Here is a 25,476-nt window from a genome sequence, read left to right as displayed (position 1 = left end):
CCCCCCAGCGCCTTGAGACCCTCACGGGTATGTAGCGCGCTTTAGAAATACAGTGATTGATTGAATAGGATGGAAACCTGAATAATTACAATTGTGCAATACTGATTTTACTGACCTGTTCTCTAGGAAATTTCCCAGTGTGATATCTAGGCATATCAAACCGAGTAGAAAAAGTAACTTCAAAAGTAATCTAAAAATAATGTGTACAGTAATTTTAATACCTTGACTTACCTGTATTTCAAACAACTGCATTTGAACTTGCATACACTTGCAAACACTGCATAATATTTTGCAAAGCAATTATTTCACTTACCTGTGCCAGGCTTGGCTTGGTTCTAGAAATAAAATAACTTAATATTTTTATATAAACAAAATTGGTCTGAGTTCAGTCTGAGTGTGTGACAACATTTGATGATTGAGTGTGTACAACAAATGCTTAACACTACCCTCTGATAAAGCCTTACTGCTCGCCCACACTACCACAAATCGAGGGTAAGGTGCTATCCACTTTTACCACTGCCTACCTTTGGTGTTCCATTGAACTCTGTGCACACTATACCTCATTTTGTTACAGTATATACAGAGCCCGATTCCTACACCTCTCACCTTGTCGCTTTTGTCTCACCACTGCAGAGGATCTTCACAGTATCTTATATATGTGGGAGGGTCCTCAGCACAGTCCACATCTGAGTAGGCCTTCTGAAGTGCACACTCCGGCACTGCACACTCCTGAGCCGCTCTCAATCTCTCGCCATCCGTGGCATCGGAGTGGTTAACAGCCTCCCCATGCACTGTCTCCAAGTCCTATTGTTGCAGGGAGTGTGTGTCTAGTCAGCAGGAGATGTCATAAGAGCACTTTCCTTAACTTGTTTTACAATTATTGCAGCGGACGCCTCATGGATCACATCCACTCTGCCCGCTACGCGGTAGAAAGGAAGGGGCTCCATCTGGAAATAGGCTGCAAGAGGGTACAAGTCCAGGAGCTCCCAATTGGCAGCTCGGGTCATGAGGGTCCTGAGAGCATGGGGAGCAGTCCGTTTCCTTGGGCCCGGGCCGAGCGGTTCACGGTTGTCGGCCAGGACCAGCAAAGAGGAAAAAACACAGGACAGCTAGGCCACTCGCAGTGCTGACCTCTGCGGTGCGGACATCCCTTGTCGGCTGGTCTTGGTGCCGTCGGTGGAGTCTGGACTTTTGACAATTGTTGGTAAAGGCTAAGGTCTGTTACCCCAGGTATTGGTGCAGGAGGGTCCGTGGAGGTCCTGGCATCTTCAGGGGTGGAAGGGAAACAGATCTGAAATCCCTGCGTGAGCTGACCTTCTCCTGGGAGGCTACTGCTCAGTAGACCTGGTGCCTGAAGGCAAATAGCTCCTTTACTCCAAGGGAGATGCTGGGTGAAGTGCTGACAACCCTCTGGGGCTTGTGGAGGATGCACAGCTGCAGGACGAGTTGGGTCTTTGCAATTGTCAAGTCTCTGTGTGGCAGGTAGGGTTTGACTCCAAAATTCCAAAACAGTCTTCAGTTCTTATAGGGCCGGATCTTCAGTGTCCTCTTCTTCTTTTCAGTCAGTGGAATCTGCAGTTCTGGATTCAGGGAGGCCCGTAAATACTAAATTGAGGGGTGCTAAGAGAGTGGAGAGAAGTAGTCAATGGGCTACGTACCCTTGGGGTCACTATGCCACGTACATGACCACTTCCTGTGGGAAGAACACTGTCTCAGTTTTCTAAAATCTGCCATCACCAAGATGGCAGTATTTTCCAAGAGTGGGGCACCTCAGGCAGCTCACCTTAGGGGTGTGAGTGACCTGGGTGTGCTCCATGCCTACTTCGCATAGTCATTTCTCGCCTGTTCTGGTGCCAAATAGGCCTCAGGGCAGAGGGGTGGCATTTCCCAGGTGTGGGGGATGCCAGGGTTGCAGATACAAGTCGGCATGGCATTGAAGCCTTCGGCCTGAAAATGCTGATTGCTAGCCATCATGTTTGGAGGAGGTGTAAAACACCTCCTGCCAGATCAGGCATTGTTCCTGACCTTAAGAGTAGAGCTCACACCTCTAGGAGGTCAGAAATAGGTCTATGGTCCCAGTATAAGAATTGGCTTGGTAGTTTGGTTTGCCCTGTTCCCATCATGCACTGGGACAGGAACAGACTAATTTGCATATAGCCAGGTTCTGAGCTGGGATGGTGCAGTGAGCTAAAAAACGGTGATGGATTAAAACCATGATCTATTGACTTGGTAAGAGTATTCTGCATCATTCAGAAACTCTGTCCATCACCACCCCCTTTTCCAAAATCGGCAGGCTGAACTGGACCAGTCAGCCAGCGGATTATTAGGTTTCAGTGGTTGCCTCTAACCATGTATTAGTAAATCCATCAATGGAATCAGTGTGAGCTTATTAATAAGAGATGTTTGATACCAAACATCTTTGGTTTCAGCAAAGCCATCATGTAGCTGGGGAACTTGTAATCACCGGCACTCAGTACATACACTCAAGATGGCTTCACTGTTCACTAGCAATGTCCAACTACTGACTTGGACATCACAGGGGCATATCAGCTCATCCAGATATGTTCTCACATGTAATATACTGCAACCTGTCTTAGAGCTGTAAGGTCTGCTGCAGGGGTCACTTAATTATATTGCATTCAGTGTCAGCAGGCATGGCCCACAGGTGGTATGCCATGTCCTGTCTTCACTTTTGTCGGCACCATGTCACGCAGCCTGCAATGGCAGTTTGCATGAGTGTGGTGAGGGGTCCCTTAGAGTGGCAAAATACATGCTTTAGTCCTTAGAGACCCTCTTTACATCAATGCCCTGGGTAACAGGGGTATCATTTACTGGAGACTTACAGGTGTGCAAAAGGTGTTGCCAACTAGGGGAACAGTTGCTTAGTGTTAGGGAAAAGGATGTAGCACTAGGAACTTGGGCAGCAGGCACCCAGTGCACTTCTGTTAAAATTGCCTCATTTACTAGGCAAAAAGTTGGTTGACCATGTCAAAATGGGGCACTTTCCTACATATACCACTTTTCAGCGCTGCCAACTAGAGATCTTTAAATTAGCCCATTAATACTGCACCTAACCGTCAAAATGTCTGTGTTCTACAGATTGGGATTTAACTGGTTGTGATACAACCAATAATCCAAAACTGCCACATTCACTCGGGTGAAAAATGAAAATCAATTGGGTGTCATATGTTTAATTATAAAACCTTATGCCGAAAACATCTTAAAAAGGACATCAAAGAAAACATGTACAAGCTTAATTAACAGTACCAGTGACCATGCAAAACCATGTGGTAAATAACAATTGATTATCTGATATTTGCAGGAGAACAGAGGCAGGAAGGTATTAAATTTCGACGAGAGAAACCAAAGGCATCCAGCACCTTGCCTAATATTCCAAATTCTTGTTAAGATCAGGGCTCTACATGGTCTCTAACTCCTTTCTGAGTTCTTCTAAGATTGCTGTAATAACTAGATGTAGGTGGTGATCAGAAGTCAAGCTGCTAGAGGGAGTATGGAAAGCATCAGAGTTATGGAGTTCCTGCGTTACCAGCCATTGATGCCCGAGAGTCTGCGCCCTCAAGTACCCATTTAGCCTGGCAGTTTTGGATGTAGTGTTCCTATGGGAGCAGGACACAGGCTGATTTTCACAAGGTTGACCCCTTTCCAAACAGACTGTAGAGAGAGAGTGGGGGGAACTACAAAAACAATGTAATGAAACGTGGCCAATTACTCACTAATGCTTTTATATTTTACCCTTGGACACATAGCATTCACTCCTCTAGTAGCAATCCTAGATCCCTGCAAGCTATGAATTATATAGTTCATGATTATATGTGAGCTGTAATAGCAGTATTAGAGGCTAACCTCACCCTTATCCTCTTGTTTTTTAATTACGCCTTTTAAATGAATGAGTACAAAAAGGATCTTTATATATACAGACTAACAAACTGCTATGCAGCTATATCGGGTACCTAAAAAAAAAACATATCATACAGATACATCGTTATAGCAATGGAAAGTCAACTTTTGATTTGGATATCATTTATAATTTAAAACTGAATTACTTGACATGTTATGAACACATTGATGCTCAATATGATGAGCACTTGTAAATCAGAAGTGGTGTGATAACCACTCCACATAGCTATGTGTAAATCTCTGTTCCTTTTTTTGGTTAACATATACTCAACAATTATAAAATAATGTAACTACACAAACCTGTAAGACAGCCTGTTTGTTTGCACCATTTGAACGAAGACATTCTGAGGGTAAAAGCGGGATTGTGTCTTACATCTGCTTACTAATGCTGTAGCGATTTTTCCAATAGTGACCTGATAGTCTGGTGTTGGCTCGCTCGACAAAAAACGTATTAACTCCTCTTCGACACAACGTTGATCTGCACTCTAAAAAGGAAAATAAAAATGAGATAACCTGTGATCAAATGCTTGGGTTCCAAAGTCTAGGATCAATCCATTCTGGACTTTTACTCACCTTGCAATCACAAAGCAGTTTTTCAACTCCTGTCTTCTGTAGCTCTCCAATTACGACGCTGTTCTTTTTTGTTCTGATCTATGTGAATGTAATACAGTTCAATAAAAAGGCATCAGTGGAAAAAAAGTAAAAAGTAAAGTGTTCAAACATAATATGCCATGTAAAGACTGGAATCAATAATCAAGAATGATGGGGAAACACATCCACTTGTTCATTAACACATTTTTTTATACTGTACTGGATCATTCAAGTTTGGCAGCACTAGTTTTTTTGCAAATGCTAAAGGGTTAAGTCATTGGACTGGTTAAAAACTAAATGTGTGTTCTACCAGGAGCACACATGTGGTAAAATGTTTGGGGATGTCTTGATAGCCCAGTAACATGAATTATACTACTGGGGGGGGGACAGAGAAAAGAACCAGTGTGACTGTTTAGTGAGCCAAGTACCTCATTTCATTGCAATATTTAAAATTATTTAATTTCCCTAAATTTGGATGCAGCGTTAGCCATCTGATACGTTAGGATGTTTGGTGAGCAGGTGCACATGTATTTATTGAATCAGATTAAGAAAAGATGGTGTGAGAAAGTGCCATCTTTCTTGCACGGTATGCCCCCACTTTTTGCTGAATGGCTGATGTACTTTGACTGAGTGTGTTCTGCGTTTCTGCCAACCAGGGTCTGTGTTCCAGCCTAAACCCAATTGGCATCTCTGGCAAGCCCCTGGCAAATGGTACTCACGGCACTGTGACCAGAGAAGAACCCTAAGGGCTGCAGCACTTATTGTGCGCACACAGACACACACACAAACACACACACACACACACACACACAGAGACACAGAGACACACACACACACAGACACACGCACACAGAGACACACACACACACACACAGAGACACACACACAGAGACACACACACAGAGACACAGAGACACACACACAGAGACACAGAGACACACACACACACAGAGACACACACACACACACACACGTGTGCCATGCCCACAAACCTACTGCCCTGGCATACCTCAGTCACCCCTCTAGCTGGGTGCACTATGCCAGTGGTGTGGGCACAGGTGCATGTGCCCTGTGCCCCTACAGTACCCAGGGCCATTCCTGGGCACTGTAAGTGCAGTGATGCCATTAAGAGTATATATATGGTGCTGGGAGGTTGTCATTACGAACTCCAAAGTACCATAATGGCTACACTGAAGACTGACAAGTTTGATATCAAACTTCTCAGCACATCAAACCCACACTGATGCCAGTGTGGGATTTAATGTAAAATGCACTACAGAGGTCATCTTAGAGATGCACTCTGAAACCTAACCTACAATCCACGTCTTGTCTGAAAGGCTGCCTAGGCTGCCACACAGCAGACATGTTGCTGGACCACTGGGTGGAGAGCCCCGATCTCCTGGGCCTGCAACAATGAGCCGCTTGCAAGCCGGATTTGTGCTTCTCCTTACTTGCTGCCCTCCGGGAGACTACACGGACCAGGAGGCCATCGCTGCAACACACCTGGGCTCACTCACTCTCCCGCCCTCAGCGCTATTTACAGCTCGCGGCCCCCGCTTCGTGGGAACCGCTCGCTAGCCGGATTTGTGCTTCACCTTACTTGCTGCCCTCCGGAGACTACACAGACCAGGAGACGATCGCTGCAACACACCTGGGCTCACTCATTCTCCCACCCTCAGCGCTATTTACGGCTCGCGGCCCCCGCTTCGAGGGTGCGCGCCGTGCGAAGCCCGGGCCAAGGGCGGGCCCATCTGAGCCCGTCCGAGCACAAACGAGGACGGGACGGGCCCCTCTTTATCCTTCTATCTGAGCAACATACGAAGGTCAGTACGCATTTGCTGGATTAATAAAACTGCCCTTCGCTCTTTTTCTTTTTTCTATTCACTTTGTTATAAACTACTGGAATCGCTGCATTGTAATCATAGCAGAAAATGGCTACAGCAAAGGAGGGAAAGGGGAGAAAGTCGTTATCAGGAGGATCTATTGTGGGTACACTTGACCAATTTTTAACCAGGGCATCTTCTGTGCTGCAACATGAAATTGAAATGACTGACTGAAAAAAGGCTATCTATGGAGCCGATTTTTGATAAGCGGTCGTCAATGGGCAGGCTGGACCAGGCGTCCTCACCAGTGCCTCTATTAACAGCAGATACCGTGCCCTGTGGTCACATGGGTGAGGGCAACCAGTCATCAAAAGAAGTTGGCAGCTTGTCAAGTCCCCCAACTACTGTGGACTCGGTAGTAGCTGGTCCAGGCATCCCCCCCACAAAATCATGAGCCTTCAGGAGCAACTAGATCGAGATTGCTAACTCGGTCCGCATCCAGTTCCAAACTGGGGTCGACTTATCAGGCACCAGACCCAGCAGTCAAAAGAAAGCGTGGTGGGGCCACACTGAAGAATAAAAAAACAAAAATCCAGAAATGTGGCAACTTGGGGTCAAATCCGACAATAGGATCTGTAGCTGAACCCGATACACCCCAGCCTATGGCACACAGGTCTTCGGCCTCAGCAAGTACTGGTGACATCTTTTCCACTGAGCCCAGGGAAGACCTCTGGACCAAATTGGAACACATATTTACTGAGACCTGTTTTCCTATCTATGATAGGTTGAACTCCATAGAACTCAGACTTTCACATCTTGAATCATTGTTTACACCTGCACAGGCAGAGGGTGGTATGCGGGCTGGAGTTGGTACCCGAAATTTAGAGGGGTTGTCTAGGACAACGAATGCAGTTTGTCACCATGTAACTCCGCCGGCCATAAATGACTTAGTGGATTTATCGGCCCCAACTGTTATACCCAACGAACACCATAACCAACCTAGTGACATTGTTGTGCTCAATGATCCAGCAATACCTAGAAATGCGGAGGGTGGGGGGACATAGGGGCAGTAAGCTATGATCGATCAGCAAATATGGATAAGACCTCTGATGTACGAAAGTGTGTGTTACCACGTATAGATCTCCCTCCAGGATCTATACCTTATGTGGTGGTTCTAGCAGGGGTTCCTGTTTTAACCAGGGAAAAAAGGAGGTCTACAGTGAGCTTAAAAACAAATGTATCCACTGGCTAAATAACAACAGGCCTCTCCCGGAAATGGTTTATAGTGAAATTCTCTTTACTAGACGTGTGGACTGGGTGGCGCCCCGGGCTAAAAATATTCAGGGTGATTGTGTTGTAATTAATTTCAGGAATGGATGGGCTGTTGAGCACATCTGTAACTGGGTGGCAGGCAGTTCAGCAACGCAAATACAATCTTTTCCCCTAACTTACTTCTACCCGGCTGCATCCAGTAATCCCCATATTGACTCTATTAGAAGAATGCAGCCTTGGGGGGATAGGGAAAACTCGGGCTATAATTCCCATCCAGGATATGCTTATTGGAAGGGATCCCAAAATTGTTCCCCGGCTCTGGCTATGTTCCATCATAATAACAGATTTAGCATTTTGGACCAAGTAGACTGACGGTCGAGGTGTAGTTTGCCCCCACTTGTTAAGTTGATAAAAGGAGTCTTAGTAGCCAGGGATGGCCCTGCAAGAATGGAACGTTGCATTTCTCAATATGATCCTCTGGGGGGATAGCTCTTCCGTGACAAGTAGAGGTAATGGCAGGGGGGGTAATTCTAGCAAGCACGATGGTGCCCAGTCTCCAGTAACACAGGAGGGTGTAAGTAGTACAGGAATTAGCACAGCTTTGGGAAGGGCCCGAGATAAAGCACCGAGAGAGAAGGGGCTTAACCCTGGGATGGGGGGATGCAGATGGTTGAATCATCACCTGGGGTAGTCCGCTGTAGTAGGACACATAAGAATCTTAAAGCATGGGAGGCAAACGGTAATATTAAAATTCTCTCATGGAATTTGGCAGGGATCAAGAATAAACTACTATGTCCAGATTGGGGTCTGTTTGTAGAAAGACATGACATTTGTTTAATGCAGGAGACGTGGGCCCTGGAAAATAACCAATGGAGAGGCTTTGCCACTTTTAATATACCAGCCACAACGAGGGGTAGGGGCAGACCGTCCGGGGGGCTAAGCATCTGGGTGGGTATGCACCCGGGCGCTAAAGCAGATCAGCTGCTAACAAATTCCCATGATATACAATGTGTCCTCCTATCCCTCCCAGCTAACAAACAAATTGCCCTAATTAAGATCTATTTAAGGCCAACGCAGAGTGGGCAAGAGTCTAGAGTCATTGAACAATTGAGAGATTACATACTGACCCTTGACCCAGAGATCACTCTAATAATAGGGGGCGATTTTAATTGTCAGTTTGAGCCCCTTAGTAATGTGAGCCTAGATGACCCAGATAGTGAGAATCAGTATTAGAATATCCCGGAACCTCTGATCTCACCCGTTAGAGCGTGGACGCCGCTGGTCCTCCAAATAAATTTGTTTATTTTTTCTCTTTCCCTGAGGGCCTGTAATGGGAGATTAAAATCGGATAGACCTGGCCTACCTACATTTAATAGAGAAGGGCAAACTTCGACCATAGATTACATCATGGTCGAATCTAGATCTTGGGATAGGGTCTTGGATTTTCAGATTTACCAGCGGAAAGACAGTGACCACAATGCTCTGGTCATGACACTTAAACCATGGAGCTGGGGCCTGTCCAACTACTCAGTAGTGCCCATTCTAGTTGAACAACCTCTCCTGCTACATAACAGGCGGAGAGTAAAATGGCCCCACATACTGTGTTCCCCAAATAAGCTTGCATACATATACCAGCAGGCTGTGCCGTATCTTAGTGAAATGGCTAGGGTTGAGCTATTGGGCACTCAAGTAGGGCAGGACGCTAGGCCGGTAGAAATACACAATCAGCTGATCTCCAAGATGCTTGGGGTGTTCTATCCAGAGGTAAGCACTAAGGAAAAACTAGTCAGATCACATCCTTGGTATAATGCCACCTGCTGTAAAACGAAAAGAGACTTATTAGAAGCTATAAAGGCCAAGCATAAGCCGAGGATAAAGGAACTTCGGTTGCAGTACAAGCGGGTTATGCAATCTGAGAAGAAGGCCTGGGAAGCTAATAAATGGGAAGATCTGAGAATTGCTCTCCAGTATAAGGACTTGAAATCCTTCTGGGCAATAGTTAGTGACGGTGGGAGGGATGGTAGATCAGCGATAGTACCAAACATAGCACCAGCAGTATGGGAAGCCCATTTTGGAACCCTGTATGCTTACTCGGGCAATGATGATTTAGCACCTTCAACTTTAGGCCCCCTCCATGAGTATCAATTGGGAGGGGGGGGGGGGGGTACAGGAGATCACTATCGTTGAAGTCGAATCTGCTATTGCCAAATTATTACCTAACAAGGCGCCCGGTCTTGATAAGCTTCCAGGGGACCTATTTCGGTCAGAACCAAAAATATGGACCCCATATCTCTTGTTTAATTCCATCTTAATGGGAACGGACCCGCCAGACACCTGGCGAGGTGCAGAGATAGTCCCTATTCACAAACAAGCATTTGCAATGCAATAGGTTTCGCATTTGCAAAGTTTAAAGTTACTGGTATTGTAAATGGCAATGTCTTTTATGTATTTGTTTTTAAAACCAACAAATAAATATAAGGTTTGTTATTTATAATGTCAGTAGGTGAAGGTGAACACAAAACGCTGCTAAAGGAGGAGCTCTTGCGGAATGCTCTGGTTTTTAAAGGGCAGTGTATTTGTTAGCTGCTTAAATAATTTTATATATTTTGTAACTTAATACTACAATGTTTTCACCAAAATTAATGTTTACGTGCATAATACACACCAAAATATATGCTGTTTAATTAAAGCAGGGCAGGAGGAGGTGGAAATTGTGCTACATGGTAGTAGCAAAGTTTACGATGTTAAATAGAAACACCCTGTCACTCCTATCACCGCACACAGAGATGTTACCAGACTTGTCGCCTATTTCTTTGCAGCCGGGCTTCCTTTGTTCTTATTTTAAGATGTAAACGGATGCTGCTTTGATGTATGCAACAACAAAATATAGGCGGTTTAATTAAAGCACCATGGGAGGAGTCCCGGATTGTGTGTCTCGTGTTAGGAGATTCTCCCATAGTGAAAATTAACAAGCACTTCACACACATGGTATGTACATAAACTGACTTAAGGGTGCCAGGCCCCCCTGTGCAGTCCATGACCCTTTCAGATTAACCAAATAACTCTTTTACCCCCTACAAAAAACCTCACTGACTCACAAATTGAATAAGGTCACATGTTATACCACTAAAGGTCCCACCAGGTGGCAGATAAATAGTTTTTTCGAGCCTAATCATGTCTATGCTGAAAACGAATCACGTTTATTTTCCCTAGCTGTTTTTGTACATATGCTAACAAAAATAGTGAAAAAGTTATTGCTCTGTGTTTCGCCATGGTGCAAAGATAGTTTTCCTTCTTCGTCTTACACAAGCATAAAAATTTTTGGAAATAGAGTCGCTCCTTCATTGCATCTGTGCACAATTTCATATGAGCTGTGGTGTGTGAACGCTGTATGGGATGTATGACGTTACAACGCATACTTTTACAACGACTACCATTACAACGAATTTTTTACAACGCATACCATTACAACGTAAGATTTTACAACGCAAGTACCTTTACAACGCATACCATTACAACGTAAATATTGGTAAGTATATAATATTTTTTTAATATAAATTATTTTAAATTATTAAAATATAATTAAATTTTATTTAATTTTATTTAATTAATTTAATTTAAATATAATTTTTATTTATTTTTACAAATTAACCCTGTACCCCAAAAACACAAAACTGACCCTGAAAATATTTTTTTTAATTTAAATTAATTTAAATTATTAAAATATAATTAATTTTTATTTAATTACATTTAATTAATTTAATTTAAATATAATGTTATTTTATTTTTACAAATTAACCCTGTACCCCAAAAACCCAAAACTGTCCCTGAACCCTAAAAATACCCCTTTACCCAAAAACCCAAAACTGACCCTGAACCCTAAAAATACCCCTTTACCCAAAAACTGAAAACTGACCCTGAACCCTAAAAATACCCCTTTACCCAAAAACTAAAAACTGACCCTGAACCCTAAAAATACCCCTTTACCCAAAAACTGAAAACTGACCCTGAACCCTAAAAATACCCCTTTACCCAAAAACTGAAAACTGACCCTGAACCCTAAAAATACCCCTTTACCCGAAAACTGACCCTGAACCCTAAAAATACCCCTTTACCCAAAAAATGAAAACTGACCCTGAACCCTAAAAATACCCCTTTACCCAAAAACTGAAAACTGACCCTGAACCCTAAAAATACCCCTTTACCCAAAAACTGAAAACTTACCCTGAACCCTAAAAATACCCCTTTACCCAAAAACTGAAAACTGACCCTGAACCCTAAAAATACCCCTTTACCCAAAAACTGAAAACTTACCCTGAACCCTAAAAATACCCCTTTACCCAAAAACTGAAAACTGACCCTGAACCCTAAAAATACCCCTTTACCCAAAAACCCAAACATATAATATTTTAAAAATAATTATATACTTACCAATACTTACGTTGTAATGGTATGCGTTGTAAAAGTACTTGCGTTGTAAAATCCTGCGTTGTAATGGTATGCGTTGTAAAAGTTTTTGCGTTGTAAAAGTTTCGTTGTAATGGTAGTTCGTTGTAAAAGTTGCGTTGTAATGGTTGTTTCCCCGCTGTATGTGCCCACCCTCGGCAGAGGTCTTTTAAGAAAGCGGGCAGACGACACAGTGGTAGGCCTACTGGTCTTTCAAAGGTAGCAGTCTATTCGCATACCTCTTCGTTCTGATGTGCGTCTGACACGGATCCAGCCCACTGCCGTTTAAAAAACACTGACCTGTGTACTGTCAAAAAAGTGACCATTTCTCAAGAGCCTTAGATTCTTCAGGGGCTAGTAAAGATCTTTCCTGAGCCGGACATGGCGCTCACCCATTCACACCAGGATTCTGAGGCACCGACGTATCGGGATATATTAGCATGACATATAAGGCTAACTCTCTCACAGTCCCTCTGCCCTGTCGGAAAACCTATGTGCTCCGTCGGTCCCATTTTTAAATGCGTCCCGCACCCGGCCTGGCCATTTATCCTGTGAGGTGGACTGGAGCTCTGGAGGCCTCAGGCCAAGTTTGAAAGCCCGGGGCTGCTGCTGGTACCTCTAGCAGCTCTTTCCGCAGCTCACTGAAATTAGTAGCAGCAGGCACACAGAGCTTCAAGAAACAGAGAGGGAATGGGGAGAGAGTTCGAGAACAGAAAGGGAGGAGAGAGGTGCGAAGGAGACAGAGTATGATGGATGGAGAGGCAAAAAAGCGGGGCTGGCTACAGCAGGTTGTTGGTTGCTTTCGGTTTCACAGTCTGGCAATGATGCCTGGCACTCTCCAGGATCTGACCCCCATTTTTATTGCAAAAATTAGCAAAAATGCCCCAAATTAAAATTTAAAAAAAGTCAATAACTATCTTCATTAGGCCGGTGTTAGCATTAGCTTTGCACCTTAGACCCGTGATACTTTCCATCTACCATGGGTGACCTAAAAGTAATTTTTTCTCTAGGATGTGAGGGTCAGCATTTTGTCACTGGTGCCTGCCCCTCCCCCCTACCTACAGTATGCCAGAGGCAACATTTTATCACAGGTACCCTAATACAAAGAATTACTGAAAATATGCCAAAACCAGCTGTTTGCTATGGGTGTCACTTATGCTAAAAATTACCTCTAGTGTGTCAGTAATTTGAGAAGGGCCCCTTAATCCAAGAATTCCATGTATACGCTAGTGCCAGCATTGTGCCATGGTAGCACAAATACCAAGTGTAACCCCTAGTATGCTAGGGCCACACACTCATGCGGACTCAAGCTCACTCGGACTCCCACTTCTCCATTTACCACTCAATTACACTCCCCTCCCCACTCAATCCCCCAACACTTATTCACATTCATACAAATTCTCACTCACTTTCTCAGTCTCACTCTCTCATTCATTCGCAGACTTTCCCTTTTACTCATTCACTCTCATTGTTCCTCAGTCTTGTTTATTCCCATTGACTCACTCGCACATTCTCATTCAGTTGCACTTACTGTCACTCCCATTGATTTACACTCACACACACTTGAGTTTCTTTTTTAACTGATGTTCAGCTGCCTATGCCAGTTAACTTGAGGTCTTTAAACGGACAGGTGCTCTGTGGACCATCATAGCACGAAAACAGCTCTCACTCATCCGAACTGAAGCAGGAAGCTGAATGCCGACCCTGCACAGTGCATACTTCATGCTGATGCACTGAGACTGCTCCAGTTTCCAGCCTCCTGCTTTTTCACCTTGCCTTCCCTGTGACAACATGGAAAAGGTGAAAGCTGCACTGACATGTACCCTCTGGGACTAAATGGGCTGAAGCATAAAGTGCTCATAGTTACCTTTACATGTGACGGGCATCACAAATGGGGAAGCCCCCGAGACATGGCAGGGCTGGAACCTTGGCAGCGAGGGCAGTCAAGGGCACATGTGATCCTTGAAAGCCACAGCAGTGTTGCCGACTCCGAGTCTAGCCATGCAACTGGAGATAGCAAAGTGCTTCAGAGAAGCAATTTTATTTTACAGGCTCAAATTCCGCAGTCCCTGATGATGATTAAGTTCAGTCTTGGTGGGGTGACATTAAAAACAGAATTCATACACAGGTCCACTGAGCCCTCCTCTCTCATTTAAAGGGCCCACTGAAATGGGGGAGGGGCGCAGAGTGCTGCAGGTTTTAGGGGTTACGGGTACATAACCACATGTGTTAAACATGCATTTAATCCAGCTGCTGGCCTTAAAATGTTGGGCACTCCTATAAAGTTTACACAGAGGTGATGCAATCCAGTCCCACAATTGGTAATCTGAGATTTTCCCACTCATTTATGTCCATTATTTCACTCGGTCCAATATAACTGAAGAATTTAACAGAAAGTAAAAGCCATCATCAGACTAGTACTGTTGCATCTGAAGTACACCCACCATGCAAGTGTGGAGCATCTGCCCAAGTGATTAAGAAGTTCCAGACAACCCAGTAGTCAGCACGAGACCGCTCCTTCACCTCCCCTCTCTTCGTGATCTCCACTGACTGCCTGAATCTAGAGGCTCTGACTTCAAAGGAAAGCGTATAGCTCTTTGTGACAAAAAGTGCGCAAGATCCCACTTCTTGTAACAAAAAAGTTGAAACTAAACTGGCTGCAATCCTGCCCGATCTCTCCCTTCCACAAATCTAGTACCAGGGGAAACTCCTTCGGGGTCCGCAAGGCTGAGACGTGCAATTCTCCATCTGCAAGAAGTGCAAATTAAACGATCTCAACTTTTGGGGGGCGCTAAATCCCTTAAGAGCATTACAAAAAATGTATTTAAATTTAAAGACGATGTAAAACAGTACACACAGGATGCTCTCTGCGAACCCCCTTGGGCCACTGACTTTGGTAAAATCACTCGCCTTTGAGGGGATTTTTAATCTTGGAACATCCCAGCAGTTCTAGTCCAGGAGCACCTTGGAATGTGCATATGAATATGCACCTGCCCACTTTAAGAGCCTGTGTGCAAAGATGCGGTTTAGTGATTATGCTGGCCACGGTGGATCCTAAAGCTTATGGCTATTCCATGTCACCCCAATGTATGATCCTGGCATTAGCCAACCACTTATATCCCTTATAAATCAAGTATCAATACTTACAAATACGCCCATTCAAGTAATTTAGCACAATTTATAAAAACAGAACATTTAACGCTAACTGTGACAGAGTAGGACTCGCAACGTTCTCCTAAATCAAATTAACAGACGGTTCGTGCAGTGTTTAACACCACACTTAGGTCTACTCAAAGCGCTGGATGGGGGAGCATTCAAGGGGGCAGCTCACTGGTTCAAAACATTTTTATGTTAATATTTACAGTGCGATTATATCACCAACGTCTCATTTACAATGGCTAGCAGTCCTCCAGCTATTTTAGCATCTTAATGGGGTTTAACAGAATAATAATCTGAAAGAGGAGCGCCAAAAGCTTTGCATGCGCACAAAGGAGTGGTAGGCGGCGAAAACGAACATTTAAATAAAAGTACCTTGCCTAGAGCACTAAAACACTTTAAAACACCTTGACATCACTATTTCGGCACTGATCAAAGTTGCCTTTTCTCTCTTGTTGAGCAAGTTACAACAACGCAGGACAAGCACAATGAAAACATACCATCGGCTGACCAGAAAAAACACAATGCAGGTGCCAGGAGCACGAAAAGATATTGGGTGAGGTGTGAGATGGAAAAAATACAAGAACTTTCCATTAGCCGCGAAACTGAAACCACGGTTGTAGCGCAGGAGACACTGGCTGTCCCTGCGCAAGCTGTGACGAGAAGACACGCCGAGCCGAGGTAGGGGATGTGTGTGTGTGTGTAAGCGCCGGGGGGTTCTGTGTGTGTGTGTGTGTGTGTGTGTGTGTGTGTGTGTGTGTGTGTGTGTGTGTGTATGTGTGTGTGTGTGTGTGTGTGTGTGTGTGTGTGTGTGTGTGTGTGTGTGTGTGTGTGTGCATGCGTGGCTGCGGGGGGGGGGGGGGAGGACGGGGGGGAGTTCTCTATGTGTGTGTGTGTGTGCGTGTATGCGCGGCGGCGGGGGGGGGTTCTCTATGTGTGTGTGTGCGTGTATGGGCGGCGGGGTTGGGGGGGTTCTTTATGTGTGTGTGTGTATGCGCGGCGGCGGGGGGGTCTGTATGTGTGTGTGTGTGTGTGTGCGAGTCTGCTTCCAAGGAGCCATGGGAGACGGGAAGCGCGCGTGACCTGATCCGTTTACGCGCGCACATCACTTGTCTCCTGTCTCCCATGACTCCTTGAAAGCAGAAATGATTGCAATAGAGTTTCGCAGCGACTATCGCTTCGCGATCGGTTCGCAGTGCGAAACCTAAAAAGGCTGCCCCCTACTACCGTCCAATTACAGGCCTATCAGCCTGATAGACATTACCCAGAAGCTGATGGGACGAAAAATCTTGGAAAGAGTTCAGGCCTGGGTTGAGGAAAATAAGATCTTGAGTACCCTTCAGGGACGCTTTAGGACAAGACGTCGACTATCGACCAGATATTCCGACTTCAGGTCCTGTATTGGAAAACAGTGAGTGTGGAGGGTGGCAGCCTCTACCTCATTTTTGTGGACCTGAGGTCTGCATTTGATCTGGTCCCTAGGGAAAAACTGTGGAGTGTACTTCTAGATCTTGTCATCCCAATATACCTCCTGGATGTGCTAATAAGGCTCCATACAAAAACCTATGCCCAAGTCAGATGCGGGAAGCATGGAGAACGGTCAGCCCGCTTCCCGGTCAAAAAGGGGGTGCGCCAGGGGTGTGTCCTGGCCCCTACCCTTTTCAGTTTATATATAAACGGGCTTATAGATCACCTATTAGGTATAAAGGACATTGATGCCCCAAGGCTAGTTTCAGGTCGGGTACCCGCATTGATGTTTGCGGACGACACTTTGTTGTTGTCCAAAACATCAATGGGTATCCAACGTACCTTGGATGGCTTTGCCGATTTCTGTGCATCAAGAGGCCTGGAGATAAATTTATCTAAAACTAAATTTATGATTTTTAACCCACCCAGGCAGACCCGCCCAAATCCAGTATTGGATGGCATACCTTTGGAACGTGTAAAAAACTTTGAGTATCTGGGAATAATCCTTGTGGAACATCTGGAATGGGATGCCCAAGTAACAGAGGCTGCCCTAAAGTTGACTCAAACGGTGGGAGGGATATCGAAAATGCACAGAATATCTGTTTACGAGCCTGCTGCTCCAGTTATAGAAATCTATAAAGTACAGGCAAGAGCGGCATCTATGTACGGGGCGGAGCTCTGGGGGCATTATAGGCCCACAAGCCTTACAAGGGTTGAGCACTCATTTATGAGGAACCTGTGTGGACAGCCAGCTAGCACCCCGTTAGTACCTCTCCGGCTGGACCTAGGGCTACTCCCCATTGAGGAGGAAGTGGCCTTAAGACCACTTATCTACTGGAGAAGACTATGGTCAGTTCCTGAACTAGCTCCTTTTAGGAGTGAGTTCATGGATGTGTGGGCTGAAATTAGAACTAAGAAAATCCCGTGGTTAATTCATATCAAGGAACTCTGTAGTAGGATTGGGTTACCAGAGTTATGGGGAAATCCAGAAGTAGCGTGCCCGGCAATATCTAGGGCCGATCTGGTATACCAATATAGGCACCACAATCTATTGTCTCTTCACGTGAGCTCCACAGTTGGTAGACTGACATCTCAGTTCCTCCAAGTAAAAGAGGATTACAAAAAGAAGGACCTCCTTGATCTGATTTTTCCAGCTTCGGCAAGGAAACTGTACATGCAATTTAGGATGGGTAGTCTGCCGCTTATGTCATTTACTAGTAAATGGGACTTAAATAAAAATACTGAGTGCCCAGAGTGCAAATACCATCTTGAAAATGAGATTCACGTCCTTTTTTTTATCCTGAATACCAGACTGTACGCAATCGTTGGGTGAAACTTATCTGTAGGAACCTTGGCTTCAGAGAATGTTATAAGGCCTTCGGAGTATTAAAATATGATACGCACCCTCCTATCATTTTTGCCGTCTCCCGCTTTTTAAACGGGATGTGGCTTAAACGTAGGATTTTTTTAATGAAATAAACTGTTGAGATATATATATTTGCAGGAAATTTTAATGTATACTTCCTATAACTAACTTGAACGGTTTAATCTGATTTTAATATGTATCGTTTTTAAACTTGTAATGTAGGTGTATATATATATGACTGTGATTGTCCTTGTTTTGTTTCATGTTATTTATTCCTTGTAATATAATGTTTGTGTGTATTTTATTCTGTACTTTTATGGTCCGTTGTGACCGAAATAAAGTTATCGAAAGATTAAAACTTTATTCGCAGTGTAGTGTAGTTCCTATTATCCCAATAGGCTCTGCGCATTGGAATAATATCTTCAATAGTATAGACCTAGGGCAGAGGTTAACTAGGTCTTCTACCGACGATATTAGACTTAAAGTTTTGTGTTTGCCAGATAGCTCAGAGTTCACTAGAAACTTTCTCGAATAGGCAAGGAGGAGTTTAACCTCCCTGGATAGACAAGAAGGGATTTAGTTTCTGACAACCATAGAACATGACAACTTTGCTCTCCCCTAATCAAGAGTGTATCTCTAGGGTCGTGTGAAAACAAAAGACAACTTATTTTACTCAGTCACTTCAGTGCATTCTTAGTTTCACCAGATTGTAGAGAAAAGGAAGAGACGGGCGTGTTCAATAAAAAGATGTTATTTATTGATCAGTCTCCTTTCTCATACAAGAGAAATGAATCGCTGTTATTGTAATACTGATAGTTAGGTAAAGTGCATACAGTAAAGACAGAATTATAAAATAATACTGTAAAAGCATTGATATGGTTTCTGAGCCATATGATACTTTAAAATGGATAAAATAGATACATACATATATACATTTGACTAATCGTACTCAACTGGTGCTTCTAACCACGCCTACCCCAGTGTACCTGACCTAAGCCTAATACGTGGGCGGGAGTAGATAAGTAGCAGTTTAAGTTAAGTTTGTTTTGCCAAGGGACTGACTCAAGAATTCTCTGCAAGGGGTTATTCAGTTCTGTACCTGAGATCTAGAATGATGGAGAGCTGGTATCTCTTATCCCAGGTCTTGATATTCCAGCTGCCTGCGAGGGCTGCTTGGAAGCGCCGGAGCTGGATTTCTCAGCAGGAGAAAGGCAGCGTCTCGTTCTCAGCGCGTCAGGAAGGCGGGGCAGCGCCTGTGGGCTTCGCTCTCTGCTGGGCTCCTCGGCACGTCTCGCTGCTCCAATCTCGTCACCACCGCATGTGTTTGCTTAAGGCAATGTCGGTAATATTTATACCTGAAAGGTGCCGAGATTGACGTAAGGATGGACATATATACGTCAATAAGGATGTCATATGAACGGGCTCGTTCGCACATTCTTTTGCTGAAGTTCTCGGTGAAATCAAAACAATGGCTATGGGAATTTCCCAGGTCGCTGTAGGTTTGATTTGTTTTGAGAACTCCGTATGCCTTATCAGGGGTTGGAGGAATATCGCTTGTCTAATTAGATTGCATGCGTTATGACCTAATCAGATAACGCGCTTCTGTGCCGTGGTGTGGCTTAATCAGATAACGGTTTTTGTACCGTTGGATGGCTGCTAGTTAATTATTAACCAAACCAGGGTCAGGAATAGGGGAATCGATACAGTACCTATAGGAATACATCACAGCAGTTACTCTATAAACATTTTCTTCGTGGGAGAATGAATCTATCATTAGTTTTCAGATTCATTGGTCAGTTCATTCTGTTCTTTACACTCCATGTTGATTCATTCATCCGGTTTGGTTTTCAACCGCTGTCAGGCCCCATGGACTCTTGATACGAAAGTGCCTCAATGCCTTGAAGTAGGCAATACCCTGGACAGGAGGTGATTACACCGAAACACGCATCAGCGTTTTAAAAAAAATTCTGTCTCTTACATGTGCACCTTATAGTCAGTTTTATGTAAAAATGAATTAATGCCAATTTAGTTTATGTTTATAAATTATTCATAATAAGATATATTGTAACCTCCTGAAGCACGACTCTAGAAGCAGTGGACTGTGCATCAGCAACTGGATTACTTCATTAAAGAAACATTTGTTCTATCTATGCACACGTATGGGGATGTTGTATCAGAATCAGCTATAACTATTTTTGATGAATTTTTAGTGTGGGTTCCCGGTTTGAATGCGTATATCTGAATGTGAGATTGTATGAATGTTGTATGAAAAATAGTCCATGGAAATTCCCATTCTTAAGGGCCAGTGTCATTGTTGTATATATTTTATTATGTTAAGAATAGATCCCTGTATTGATTTTTTGTCTTTTGAATAATAGCGAGATAAAAATAAAATGCTGTTTCAATAATTGACTCATAAATTTTTAGCCTGAGTGACATATTAATTTAATGACTTAATTGCGTGCTAACATAAAAATAGGGAGAGCAGCTTGTTAGATTTTTTATACCAACTGACTTGGCCCCATCCCTACTGGCCTGTTGATCCTTGAACCTGCTTCTGCGAAACTCCGGCGCCTTCAGTGTTCAGCAACCTCACAAACCCCGGAGGACCTGACTGCCTTGAGACTCTACCAAGACGGGGACTCCCACGAGCAGTGGTTCAGCTCAAAGAGCAACACCCCCTGATGCTAGCCAGGAACCGCAAATCCAGCATACTCTGCACCCGCCGACCCGGCCTGTGCCTGAGTGGACAAAGACCCTGAGGACATCCCCCCGGCGATTGTGACCTAAAATCCAGTGCCCAAGGACCCTCCTCGATGACCCAGACGAAGCCTGCAGCCTCACAACCAGGGATTCCTCCAACTGCGACCAGCAGAGGGTAAGATTTCCAGATGTCAAAACACACCCCTGCACCTAGCGCCCCACAGCACCCTGGGCCCAACTCCGGGGTGCCTACCTATCCTCCAAGATCCCAACTTACCCCTCGAAGTGTTGGTCGCTCCTGAAGAATCTCTGTCCCCGAGCCTGCAGCCCTTCTTCATCTTTCAAGTTCTCCATTGAATAACATTGAGCGCCCGACGGCTCAAAAGCACCTTGCAGCCATCCGCCCGAGTGCCCCTGACAGCGCAACCTTTGTCCTAATCTACTTCCCCATTTGCCCTGAGCAAGTGACCAGGAGCCCAGCTCCAATAGCCCGAGGCCTGCTTGCCAGCAGCCATCAACCGAAGGCCCCCTGCCTCTAATAGGATAACATTGGGCCTAACTACCACTGCACCCGGCTGCCCCTGTGTCACTGAGGGTGTACCAACTGTACCTACCTGACCCTGCGAGACCCCGGAGTCTATGCCCAGAACCCTTAACTCTGCCAGTCGAGTACTTACCCAAAAGCCGATAACTCACTTTTCTTCCATAAAGGTAACATTGACTGGTTTCACTTGGAAATTCTTCGGTGTGGACTTTTTGAAACTTTAAAATATTCATATTAAATCAGCTGAACAATGAATTCCGATTTACTCACCTGGAGAGAACCCAGTGCTGAATTTTTTAGCCCAGCACTGAACCTGAAAAGCAATTTTAATCATACTTACCAGTAACTTGAATTTCTTTCCATAGGAATCCATTGTCTGGTTTTCATCAGAAAAGTGTCGACTTTTAAAAACTACAAATATTCCTTACAAATCGCCCATATGACTTAAAAGCATTCTTTCAATTGTTTACAGGAGATACACCAGTGCTGGATCCAGGATCCAACACTGAGTAAGAAAAAGTAACGATAACATTACTTACCTGCTAAGTGAATTTCCTCCCATAGGATAACATTGGTGACTCTGTGTGAAACGTTTTTAAGTGTCAACTTTTAAAATACAATAATATTCCTTAAAAATCACTACTGTAACCAAAAAGCTTTTACCTCACTGTTTACAGTAGATGTCCCAGGACAGAATCTAGGATCCAGTCCTGTGGTTAGAAAAGTAATCTATAAAGTAACTAATTACATTTAACTAGAAATTCCCGTTGAGCTCAATGTTGCATTGTGTTTGAAATTGTGTTGCCTATTGCAACAACTGTAACCATTGTAATCAAAAAGTCTATTGCCTATTTGAAAAGTATTGAACTAAAGTAACTCATTCTGACAAAGTATATTTTGATACCCTGTTGGTTATAAAATAAAACTATATATTTTGATACAAAACAATTGGTCTAGAGTTCAGTTCTTGGGTGTGTGAGACCATTTACTGACTGAGTGTGTACGACAAATGCTTTACACTGTCCTCTGATACTGCCTTACTACTCGCCCAAGCTACCACTTTAGAGAGTAAGGTTATATCTTACTTTAGCCTCTGCCAAACCTCTGGGGACTGTGGACTCTGTGCACAATGTACCTTACTTTGGTCTATAATATTCAGAGCCACTTTCTTACAGATGGCACTTCTACAGCAATCTGCATTTGATTGGGATTGGCTGGGCTCTATGCAACTAAGAAGAAATCAACCACTTTTGGTGAAAAACAAACCCTGGGAATTAGTGTGATAATTAAAAGGCTCCTGCTACTCACTAAGTGTCTTAGTGTCTAAGTGTCTTTACAGGTCTGAGTAGTCTATCATGGACAAAGTGGCACTAATGTCAAGTAGTAAACAGAAGCAGGTTGTATCTGCTAGTTGGGCTATACTGGTCATTAGGTACTATTAAGTGTACTGTTTCATCATGTTGCATGAGATGAAGAGGTATATTTTGAGGCTATTTCCTTAAGGATTTCAGGCATGAAGGGTAAAAAGCCTGAAAATGGCTTCAACTTATGGTCGAGCCTGGTGTATTTTAGAAAATAACCAAAACATGAATCATTTGCTTTGCGGATTAATACTATCGTAGACTTTAGTGTTATCTTTCTTAGGTTTAAATATGTTTTCATTTGCATTTTATAAAGGTAAACATTAAAACCTTCAAAAACGCCTCTCCCTCATGCTTCTATTTCCTCCATCCCTTATCTTCTGGAACTCCCTAGCCTGACCCACACCCCATAATGGTCACCCCTTCCTTCTAAATCCAATTACCCAGTTACGCTGGCTGCATCATCTCTTTTTTATAAATAAGTGGTAAGGACAAGCGTTGGCAATGCCAACAGGGCTCACCTTTGGGTTAACCTGCACAGCATTAGTGAAAAGCAGATTCCTTCCAAATGAAAGAAAGAAAAATTGCATCCTGATGCAATGTGTGCAAATGTGACATGATGCACTGTTGCCAAGTTATTCAGTAGGCATGTATAGGTATTACCATGCATGTGAGCACCAGTTGACTAGCATGAGGGCCTTTTCTTATTATTCTTTTTAACTTATTTTTGTTTACAGATCCCCAATGAAGAACCCCACTAGGAGTGGTAAATAAGAACAACATTTTTTCTTACCTGCTTATATGTTCAGGTGAGGGTGTCTCTTAAGACGGCATGATACATGCTGTAGCCCTTAGAGACCCTCTCTGGCCACAGTGCCCTTGGTACAAGGGGCTTATATGTGGGCCAGAGGTGTGCCAATTGTGGAAACAAAGGTAGTTTGGGGAAAGAATACAGGCAGTGTCCTCTTTCTACATAGTATGCCCCCACTTCTTGCTTAATAGCTGATGTTCTTTGACTGAGTGTGTCCTGGGCTACTGCTAATCAGGTACCCAGGGCCTATGTTCCTTCCCTAAAATTGCATTGAAGCTTAAACCCAATTGGCATCTCTTGCCACAGGTCAGCCCCTGGTAAATGCTACCACGGGTAGCATGGGCAGAAGGCCTCGAAGGGCTGCAGCACTTATTGTGTCACCCTTAGAGGTCCTGTACCCTGACACACACTCACTGCCTTTGCAGGCTGCGTGTCTTGGTGCAGAACAAAGTGAAGAGTCGACATGGCACACATACCTGTGCCATGCCTACAAACCACTGCCCTGGCATACATCAATCACCCCTCTAGCTGGGTGCACTATGCCAGTGGTGAGGGTACAGGTGCATGAGCCCTGTACCCCTACAGTGTCTAAGCCCATTCTTAGGCATTGTAAGTGCAGTGCTGCCATTAAGAGTATATGGTGCTGGGAGATTGTCATTATGAACTTCACAGCACCATAATGGCTACACTGAAAACTGAGAAGTTTGGTATCAAACTTCTCAGCACATTAAACCCACACTGACACCAGTGTGGAATTTATTGTAAAATGCACAACAGAGGGCATCTTTCTGATGCCCCCTGAAACTCAACCTACTTCTGGTGACCCGACTGAGTGCCTGCTTAGGCTGCCACCAAAAGACATGTTTCTGGGCCCCTGTGTGGAGAGCCTGCTGCTCTCGGGGCCTGAAGCAATGCACATCCTGGGACGAGGTGCCAAGCCTCCTCCCCTAGGATTGGCAGGGTTCACGAAGGAGAAGCTTCAAAGGCATGCCGCCTTTGTGAGCCTCCCCATACCATTTGCTGCTTTCAGCAACTGGTCCCCACTGGTTCTACCCCCCACTTTGTGCGGGAGAACCAGCGGGAAAAACCAGTGAGAGAAAGAGGTGTGCCCACCTCTGCCAACTCCACCCCTCAGGTGGGGGAGGCGAGGTGAAGCACAACTCTCAGTCCACGCCATCTTGAGGATGGGGGGACCCAACCAACCAGGGACAGGCCCCTGCCCCCTACCACTGGAGGGTGGCACTAAATCTATTATTTAGGGGGTACTGTTAACCTTGCTTCCTCAGATTCAGAAACAACAAGAAGAAAAGAATAAGAAGGACTGAACAGCCCTACAGGCCTGTCTCCCCTCAAACCTGCTCCTGCGAAATCCCGGTTTGTCCAGCAGCCAGCAACCTCAAAAACACCGGAGGACCTGCCTGCCTTCACTTCCAAAGACTGCTTCTCCCGTGAACACCGGATTTGTTCAACTGCAACCTCTGGCAGCAGCCGGAAACCACAAATCCAGCCCACTCTGCACCCGCCAAACCCGGCCCGAGCTCGAGTGGAAAAACACCACGAGGAGGGCACCCAGTGATCCTGACCCGAGATCCAGCGACCCTTGACCGGCCTCAAACCTCCAGTCAATGCCGGCAGTCTAAATCCAGAAGGTCCCCCTAACCGCGACCAGGAGCTGGTAAGAAGATCCGAACCCTAAAGGCACCCCTGCACCCGACGCCCCCTCGGCCTTGTGTGCCCAAACCAACGGTGCCTAACCAACCCTTAACTTCCCAACTTACCTCTTGAAGTGGTGATCACACCCAGAAGTCCTTCGTCTCCCTCCCTGCGGTGCTTTTGCAAACCAAAGTTTCGCCATTGAAAAAAGGGCGCCCAATGTCGAAACAGCAACCTGCACCCGGCCGCCTCAGTGCCGCTGAGGGTGCACCTTTTGTGTTACTTTGTTTCGCCCTTTGCCCGGACCTAAACTCTAGGAGCTTTGCTCCCACAACTCAGTGGCCTGCTAGCCAGCAACCACCAAC

General features: G+C 44.7%; 1 protein-coding gene across 1 annotated transcript in view; it reads right to left on the bottom strand.

Annotated features, from left to right (window-relative positions):
* Positions 1 to 25,476, bottom strand: part of NOL11 (nucleolar protein 11) — a 451,282-nt gene that overhangs the window by 208,256 nt on the left and 217,550 nt on the right. Inside the window, exons 11-12 of the mRNA XM_078654327.1 lie at positions 4,492 to 4,569; positions 4,219 to 4,403 (exon numbers count right to left, since the gene is read on the bottom strand). Of these exons, the coding sequence (XP_078510453.1) occupies positions 4,219 to 4,403; positions 4,492 to 4,569 (263 nt within the window). The remainder of the gene's footprint in view (positions 1 to 4,218; positions 4,404 to 4,491; positions 4,570 to 25,476) is intronic.

The sequence above is a fragment of the Lissotriton helveticus genome, chromosome 7 (genome assembly GCF_964261635.1).
Source record: "Lissotriton helveticus chromosome 7, aLisHel1.1, whole genome shotgun sequence".
NCBI lineage: Eukaryota > Metazoa > Chordata > Amphibia > Caudata > Salamandridae > Lissotriton > Lissotriton helveticus.
Note: the sequence above shows the minus strand (reverse complement) of the source record. Positions and strands in the feature narration are given on the sequence as shown.